This window comes from Paramisgurnus dabryanus, chromosome 16, assembly GCF_030506205.2.
Source record: "Paramisgurnus dabryanus chromosome 16, PD_genome_1.1, whole genome shotgun sequence".
Classification (NCBI taxonomy): Eukaryota; Metazoa; Chordata; class Actinopteri; order Cypriniformes; family Cobitidae; genus Paramisgurnus; species Paramisgurnus dabryanus.
In genome coordinates, this window is record NC_133352.1 from 28,887,841 (window position 1) to 28,897,055 (window position 9,215).

The window sequence follows — 9,215 nt, forward strand, 5'->3', positions numbered from 1 at the left end:
TCATTGTTCAGATGGAGGAAGAACATTTTTCTCATAGTAACCAGCATTGGTTATGTTTCCAGCAGGACTGTATTGACCAACAACAAAAATAGTCTTTCCATCAGTAGCCATTCCTACTCCAACCTCTGTAGTTGATTTCCACACAACTTGTGTAAAGTGTCCTGCAAATAATATATACAATATAAAAAAAGAAATGACATTTATAAGGAAGAAAAAATACTTTTCTGGAAATTAATTATATGACATTGCCTTAATTGTAAGCTATTTGTTAACATTAGAAAATGCATTAGCATGAACTAACAATTAACAATTGTGTCTTTATTGATGCAAATAGTTATTCATGTTAGTTCATGATTCATTAACTAATGTTAAGAGTTACAATATTACATTTTTAAAGTTATATTAGCAAATGCTGAAAAGAACACAAACTTTAATCAGATGAATAAATGATGTAGAAGTATTGTTCATTGTTAGTTCATGTTAGCTAATGCATTAACTTATGTTAACAAATGCAACCTTTTGTAAAGTGTTACCAAATTTACAATACCTGTCTCTGGTTGATATCCTGATTTTTTAAAGTTGTAATCTTTAATCTCGCTATACCAACTGTCTACAGCCTCTTTACCTAAAATACAAACCAGTAAATGCCAGGCAATCAGTCAATGTCATCATAATTGTGTGTGTGCGTATGTAAGGAATAACTGACAATGAGTTATTTTATGCTAATATTTACATTTAACCAACATTTATTCAAACACCATCAACATTTCACACATTATCAGAGTTTATTCGCTATAATTTAGATAATGGTAATATGACCGGGGTTAAACTGTCAGAACAAATTCATCTTTTATTAAAGAAATAGCACAAAAAGCAATAAAAGCAAAACACGGTCAGGTCAAAGTGTCTAATTTTGGAACCAATATTTATCACTTTTACTGGTAGTCCACTGTATGAAGAATGTTTGGGCATAATGTGTCACATATGACTTTATTTACACCACTGTATGGTGATCTGCACCCACTAGTAAAAAAAATCAAAAATGATATGTGGTTTCTGAATAATTTTTGGTTTGATTGTATAAATAAGCTGTGTTTATGTATTGTAAGTTTAAATATTATGTATATGTCACCTGTCTGCGGCTTTGGGCTGGAGCTAAAAGCATAAAATACATTTTCCCCATTGTCTGTGTCACTGTGTCCAAGGGTCTTCGTTCTGAGTATGTGATCTGCCCATTGTTGAGCAGATTTACACAGCGCCTCACTCATTTTTAGGGCCGGGGCTTGATGTTTCCTCCTGTACTGGTTGTGGGTCTCCAGGAACACTTTCTTGTAGCTCTCATCTATTGAGAATCAATCACAGAGCAGCGCTTAATGATTTTTTAATCATATGACTGTGACACTAATTGTTTTTATGAACTTCTAAACAATGCAGAAATATATCAAATAAGTTGTCCCACCTGCCATGGGCACCAAAGACTTCACTGTAAAAAAAACAGGTAATTAATGTGTTAATATGAATTACATTGGATATAATTTTTTACATACAGTAAGCATGTATACAGTTTTGTGCTTACAGCAGACAGATGCTCTCTGTATTATAAGTGACTATACATCATGTTCATGAAAATACCTTCTGTTTTAATCAGTGGCGGCTCGTGACTGCTCATCCGAGGGGCGCAAATTCAAAATAGGTGTTCGGGGTGTGATGTGTGATGCTTGTGTTTTCAAAATATGTGTTTGTTGCGTCATGTGAACCATGTGCATTGCGCGTTTTGTCAAAATAAGTGCCTGTTGCACGTGATAAAAGAGACGCTCGCGTTCACAAAATACACGCAAGAACTTCCCTTAACAATAAACTTTGATTACGCATGACATTATGCGAGTATCTGGCAAACGCAAGCGTCTCTTTTATCATAAACCCTTTAGACACGTTTGCAGCAGGAACTTATTTTGACATGACATATGATGAACATAGAATCACTTGAAGCGCAGAACACATATTTTGAAATAAGGAACCACACACATGATGGGCTAAATAAATGTTGTTACGAACTTCGCATCGAGTGCCCTCTTTTAGGTAGTTGAAATAAGTCAACTTCATTTTATAAGTTATAACAACTCATTACTAGTTAAGATAAATAATAATAAGTTAAAATGACTTGTAACTTGAGAGTAGATTAAACAAAACTATTTAAGGCAGCAAATAATTTTTTAAACATTTAAATGCAAGAAAGAAAGAAATTAGTCATTATTCACATGCAGGTAGAACACTTTTCTCATTGCAACCTGTCCTTTTCAATACCTGGCTTTGGTTGATGTGCTGATTTTTCAAAGTTGTCATCTTTATTCTTGCTACACCCATTGTCTAAAGCATCTTTACCTAAAATACAAACCAAATGCCATGCAATCAGTCCCTGTCATTATAATTGTGCGTGTGTGTGTGTGTGTGTGTGTGTGTGTGTGTGTGTGTGTGTGTGTGTGTGTGTGTGTGTGTGTGTGTGTGTGTGTGTGTGTGTGTGTGTGTGTGTGTGTGTGTGTGTGTGTGTGTGTGTGTGTGTGTGTGTGTGTGTGTGTGTGTGTGTGTGTGTGTGTGTGTGTGTGTGTGTGTGTGTGTGTGTGTGTGTGTGTGTGTGTGTGTGTGTGTGTGTGTGTGTGTGTGTGTGTGTGTGTGTGTGTGTGTGTGTGTGTGTGTGTGTGTGTGTGTGTGTGTGTGTGTGTGTGTGTGTGTGTGTGTGTGTGTGTGTGTGCGTGCGTGCATGCATGCGTGTGTGCGTGCATGCGTTTGTTAATTCATTTAATTTCAGTCATTATATCTTTCATGTTTACAATTTAAACACATTTAAATGCAAGAAAGAAAGAAATCAATCATTATTCACCTGCAGGTAGAACATTTTTCTCATAGTAACCAGCATTGGTTATGTTTCCAGCAGGACTGTATTGACCAACAACAAAAATTGTCTTTCCATCAGTAGCCATTCCTACTCCAACCTCTGTAGTTGATTTCCACACAACTTGGGTAAAGTGTCCTGCAAATGATATATACAATATAAAAAGAGAGAAATTACAACAAGAAAAAATAGTTTTCTTGAAATGTATTTACTGTAACTGTAACATTGTCTTAATTGTTAATAATAAGTAAAAAAAATTACAATATAAAGTAAGTTTTTCATAGTCTGAATTTTTCAGTAACACTTTACAATAAGGTTGTATTTGGTAACATTAGGAAATGCATTAGCATAAAATAACAATGAACAATATAGTTGTTTCTTTGTTAATGCCAATAGTTATTCATGTTAGTTCATGGTCCAACATTATTTGTTATGAAAAATGTATTAGCAAATGCTTAAAAATAACACACACTTTAATAAGATGAATAAATTATGTAGAAATATTGTTCATTGTTAGTTTGTGTTAGCTAATGCATTAACTAATGTTAACAAATGCAACCTTATTGCGAAATGTTACCAAATATTTAATACCTGTCTTTGGTTGATGTCCTGATTTTCCAAAGTTGTAATCTTTAATCTCGCTATACCAACTGTCTACAGCTTCTTTACCTAAAATACAAACCATTTATACAGACATCATAAACATTTCATACATTATTACAGTTTATTTACTATAGACCGCTTGATCTTGCACACGTGCGGTGACGCAATAAGTGTCTGTCCGAACTTCACTTCAGGTTTCTGTTTGTTTAATGGTCTGACTAGTTGCTGAAATGGAACTCTGAAACAAATACCTTGTTGAAAATAACAAATTTTTTGGGTTTCTATGTAATCTACTGTCATGATCCTGTCTTTAGGTCACAGTTTTCTAGTCATATGGATCATGGCAGTCCCATGTTTTGTGTGAGAGCACTGGCTTTGTTTTTCCTAGCCATGTGCTTTCTGTCTCGTCTCCTGACCCCGCCCCCTTGTTTCCTTGTTAATTATCCCATTATTGTTTGATTCATGTCACCTGTTCCCCTCTTGATTTGCTCCCCGATTTGCTGTCCTGTGCTCGATTGTCTGTTTATATGGAGTTTGTGTTGTTTCTGTTTAGTCCTAATGGCCAGTTGAGTCAAGTCTAGTTGTTTAGTGTTTACAGTTTATTCTAGTCTTGCCTTGTTAGTGTTTTTGTATTATTTGTTAATGTTGTTTTGCCCCCTCGTGGGTTTTTGTTTTCCTTGTTTTTATTAAAGTAATCAGTGTTTTTCCATTTCTGTCTGCGCTTGGGTTCTTTACCAGCAAATCCTGACATCTAAGTGTTTATTTTGCTTGTTATATAAATAAACTACTTTAGAATGACTTGTTACTTATTCTTCAGAGAGTTTACTGGAAGTTACGTGATGACCACGAAAGCTGAGTGTATATGTTGTTACTACTGAAACTGTCTATAGTTTACATATGACCAAATTAATCTTGAATAAAAAATTATACTTAAGCAAAACTTGGTCAGGTCAACGTGTCTAATTTTTGGATCAAATATTTATTAATTTTACTGGTAGTCCACTGTATGAAAAACTACTGTGTAGTAGTAAAAAAATCTAAATAATTTTCAGTTTAATTGTAAGCTGTGTATATAGTTTAAATAAAATGCAGAAGTTACCTGTCTGTGGCTTTGGGTTGGAGCTAAAAGCATAATATACATTTTCCCCATTGTCTGTGTCACTGTGTCCAAGGGTCTTCGTACTGAGTATGTGATCTGCCCATTGTTGAGCAGATTTACACAGCGCCTCACTCATTTTCAGGTCTGGGGCTTGATGTTTCCTCCTGTACTGGTTGTGGGTCTCCAGGAACACTTTCTTGTAGCTCTCATCTATTGAGAATCAATCACAGAGCAGCGCTTAATGATTTTTTAATTGTATGACTGCGACACTATAATTATTTTTATTAACTTTTAAACAATGAAGAAATATATAAAACAAAGTTGACCCACCTGCCATGGGCACCAAAGACTTCACTGTAAAAAACAGATAATTAATTTAAATGTATTTTTTACATCCAATAAGCATGTAGATGGGTTTTGTGCTCACAGCCGATAGATGCTATCTGTATCCTAAGTGACTATTTATCATAATCATGTAATACCTTCTGTTCTCGTAACAAAACAAAACCAACAGAAACATTTTTGTGACACCAATGACTATAATGTCATGTTTTAATGTTTTAATGTAATACTTTTAGCTGGAATACACACAGTGTAAAAAAATATTTGCTGCATTTTTTTATTAACTCAGAAGTTTAAATCATTTTAACTTACTATTATTTATCTTTACAAAGATGAGTTGCTACAACTTATAAAATGAAGTTGACTTATTTAAGCTATATTTTATAAGTTATAACAGCTCATTACTAGTTAAGATAAATAAAAGTAAGTTAAACTGACTTGTAAATCAGAGATGATTAAACAAAACAATTTAAGGCACCAAAATTGTTTTTAGATTGTACACGGTTTATTTTGTGTAGATTTGAGTTAAGAATAAATTTCACAATTCATTATATCTTTCATGTTTACAATTTAAACACATTTAAATGCAAGAAAGAAAAAATGAAATGTATTTTTCACATGCGGGTAGAATTTTTTTTTTAATTGTAACCTGTCCTTTTCAATACCTGTCTTTGGTTGATGTGCTGATTTTTCAAAGTTGTCATCTTTATTCTCGCTACACCCATTGTCTGCAGCCTCTTTACCTTGAATGCAAACCAAATGCCAGGCAATCAGTCCCTGTCATTATAATTGTGTGTGTACTTTAAGTTAAGAATAAATTTAACAATTCATTATATCTTTCATGTTTACAAAACACATTTAAATGCAAGAAAGAAAGAAATGAATCATTATTCACCTGCAGGTAGAACATTTTTCTCATAGTAACCAGCATTGGTTATGTTTCCAGCAGGACTGTATTGACCAACAACAAATATAGTCTTTCCATCAGTAGCCATTCCTACTCCAACCTCTGTAGTTGATTTCCACACAACTTGGGTAAAGTGTCCTGCAAATTATATATACAATATAAAAAGAAAGAAATGACAACAAGAAAAAATAGTTTTCTTGAAATATATTTAACTATAACATTGTTTTCATTGTTAATACAGATGAATATATATACATTAACTAATGCATAAACTAAACTACCTTATTGCAAAGTGTTACCAAATTTTCAATACCTGTTTTTGGTTGATATCCTGATTTTGCAAAGTTGTAATCTTTAATCTCGCTATACCAACTGTCTACAGCCTCTTTACCTAAAATACGAACCATTTATTCAGACACCATAAACATTTCATGCATTATCACAGTTTTGATAATGGTAATATGACCAGTGTTAAACTGTCAGAACAAATTCATCTTTAATTAAAAAATAACACTTAAGCAAAACACTCTTCGGTCAAAGTGTATATTGTTCTGCACCCACTAGTAAAAAATATCAAAATTATTTAAATAATTTTAAGTTTGATTGTATATATAAGTTGTGTATTTGTATGTAATAAGATGCAGAAGTTACCTGTCTGCGGCTTTGGGATGGAGCTAAAAGCATAATATACATTTTCCCCATTGTCTGTCTCACTGTGTCCAAGGGTCTTCGTACTGAGCATTTGATCTGCCCATTGTTGAGCAGATTTACACAGCGCCTCACTCATTTTCAGGTCTGGGGCTTGATGTTTCCTCCTGTACTGGTTGTGGGTCTCCAGGAACACTTTCTTGTAGCTCTCAGCTATTGAGAATCAATCACAGACCACACCAGCACTTAATGATTTTTTTAATCGTATGACTGCGACACTATAATTGTTTTTATGAACTTTTAAACAATGCAGAAATATAAACAAAGTTGACTTACCTGCCATGGGCACCAAAGACTTCACTGTAAAAAACAGGTAATTAATGTGTTAATATGAATTACATTGAATATAATTTTTTTTACATAGAGTAAGCATGTATCCACCTTATTTTCGAATGTGGAAGTAAGTAATGTGACATATTTCCCTTTGGTGGATGGTTTAAAATGTCACATCTGTCTTTTTTTTTATGGCGACACATCAAGGTTCACACGGTCCGAAAGTCAGCAGTATCTTTCTCATTAAACACATTGTAAGTTATTTGAACAAACCATAATAAACATATTAAACTATTACACATATTGAGTATTGTTTTCTTTTATGAAAACATTATTGCATTGCTTCTTACGCACTAGATAACGAAGGAGGTAAGATGGAGATATTGAGTTTATAAAATTTTGCTTATTTTAAAATTATTTTTAATTTAAAACATAAAAAGTATGCGCAAACACATTAATAACTATTATAAACATTAACTAATAGCAGTTCATGTCATATATATTCTGTAATCTGTTATTGCATTTTTGTTTGAGTAGCAAAATAAATAAACCAGCTAAATCTGCATTTTTTATCAGCATAAAATAAGTTGTTTTTGAACAACTATTGTATTTATTGTTTACTGGCCGTTTCTATGAAAGGTTTTACTGGATTGTAGGTTATACAGATCATGGGTGCACGTGTGCCACATACACATTCAGCTCTTGTGTTTGGATTATGGTCAAAACAAATGTTTTGTAAAGATTATTGCGTTTGTACCAGGTATTATAGCAATCCTAATGTTGAAATTTGAAATCAAACAAACACGCCCCTACCCCAAAAGAATCTGAACCTTCTTGTGGTAGACCCGCCCCATACATACGCAACCCAGGCAACGATGTCGATTAGTAGACACGCCCCTTACTGCACAAGTGTGTTTTGGTATTCCACCCGACTTCCTCTACCAAAGTGTTTTTCAAAAATCATGCACCTTGCATTTAACTGCACAAATTATGCTGGTCTTCCTGGATGCCATAATAAACATTAAGTAGCGAGTCAAAACGTCACACTCGTGTCCCTCACAACAACTATCATTAGCTTTAGTGGCTCACCAAAAGTTTTACACAAGGAGCTCAAAGATGGCGGCACCAACATTTACACTTAAAAAATAAGTTGGATATAGTTTTGTGCTCACAGCAGACAGATGCTATCTGCTAGTGACTATTTATCATGATCATATCTTTCTGTTCTCATAACAAAACAAAACCAAAACCAACAAACATTTTGTGACACAAATGACTATAATGTCATGTTTTAATGTTTACTGATTTAATGTAATATTTTTAGATAGTGTATGCATAAAAAAAACTTTGCTGCCTTAAATTTAAATAAACCAACTTCCTTTTATAAGTTATTACAGCGTTAAGATAAATAATAGTAATTTAAAATGACTTGTAAATCTGAATTGATAAAACGAAATAATTTAAGACAGCAAATATTTTTTTACAGTGTACACAATTGATATAGTGTAGATTTGAGTTAAGAACTAATTTCACCATCTTTTGTGTTTACAATTTAAAGAGGACATTTCACAAGACTTTTTTTAAGATGTAAAATAAATCTTTGGTGTCCCTACAGTACTTATGTGAAGTTTTAGCCCAAAATATTATATAGATAATTTATTATAGCATGTTAAAAGTGCAACTTTGCAGGTGTGAGCCAAAAATGTGTAGTTTTTGGTTTTAGTTTTTGAAATGCAAATGAGTTGATCACTGCACTAAATGGCAGTGCAGTGGTTGGATAGTGCAAATTAAGGGGAGGTATTAACCCCTTGTGACATCACAAAGGGTGCCAAATTTCAATTACCTATTTTTCATGCTTGCAGAGAATGATTTACCAAAACTAAGTTACTGGTTTATTCTTTTTTACATGTTCTAGATTAATAGGAGCACTGGGGACCCAATTATAGCACTTAAACATGGAAAAAGTCAGATTTTTATGATATGTCCTCTTTAAACACATTTAAATGCAAGAAGGAAAAAAAGAAATTTTTTACTTGCAGGTAGAACATTGTTCTCATTGTAACCTGTCCTTTTCAATACCTGTCTTTGGTTGATGTCCTGATTTTTCGAAGTTGTCATCTTTATTCTCGCTATACTCATTGTCTGCAGCCTCTTTACCTTAAATACAAGCCAGTAAATTCCAGGCAATCAGTCCATATCATCATAATTGTGTGTGTGTGTGTGCGTGCGTGCGTGCGTGCGTGCGTGCATGAGTGTGTGTGTGTGTGTGTGTGTGTGCGTGTACAAGATATGTTTTCTATGGATTTGAGCTAGGAATTAATTTCACTATTTATTATATCTTTCATGTTTACAATTTAAACACATTTAAATGCAAGAAAGAAAGAAATGAATCT

At 33.4% G+C, this 9,215-nt stretch overlaps 2 protein-coding genes across 2 annotated transcripts; both read right to left on the reverse strand.

Moving 5' to 3' along the window:
* On the reverse strand, positions 1-1,478 carry LOC135763479 (Golgi-associated plant pathogenesis-related protein 1-like). The gene is made up of 4 exons (XM_065275344.2): positions 1,460-1,478; positions 1,133-1,342; positions 548-625; positions 1-161 (listed from the first exon to the last, which is right to left on the reverse strand). Exons 1-4 carry the CDS (start codon positions 1,464-1,466, stop codon positions 1-3), a joined length of 456 nt encoding a protein of 151 aa, XP_065131416.2. The 5' UTR covers positions 1,467-1,478.
* Positions 1,479-2,278: 800 nt separating this feature from the next.
* LOC135763495 (uncharacterized) lies at positions 2,279-6,832 on the reverse strand. The gene is made up of 10 exons (XM_073812098.1): positions 6,826-6,832; positions 6,493-6,702; positions 6,155-6,232; positions 5,830-5,979; positions 5,600-5,677; positions 4,923-4,946; positions 4,593-4,802; positions 3,482-3,559; positions 2,879-3,028; positions 2,279-2,382 (listed from the first exon to the last, which is right to left on the reverse strand). Exons 1-10 carry the CDS (start codon positions 6,830-6,832, stop codon positions 2,279-2,281), a joined length of 1,089 nt encoding a protein of 362 aa, XP_073668199.1.
* Positions 6,833-9,215: the final 2,383 nt, after the last annotated feature.

Coding starts and splice junctions, on each gene's coding strand:
- LOC135763479 (XM_065275344.2), bottom strand. Junction 626..1,132: donor CAGCCCAAAGCCGCAGACAG/GTGACATATACA, acceptor TTTGTATTTTAG/GTAAAGAGGCTGTAGACAGT. Junction 162..547: donor AGGATATCAACCAGAGACAG/GTATTGTAAATT, acceptor TATTATTTGCAG/GACACTTTACACAAGTTGTG.
- LOC135763495 (XM_073812098.1), bottom strand. Junction 6,233..6,492: donor CATCCCAAAGCCGCAGACAG/GTAACTTCTGCA, acceptor TTCGTATTTTAG/GTAAAGAGGCTGTAGACAGT. Junction 4,803..4,922: donor GTCTTTGGTGCCCATGGCAG/GTGGGTCAACTT, acceptor GATTCTCAATAG/ATGAGAGCTACAAGAAAGTG.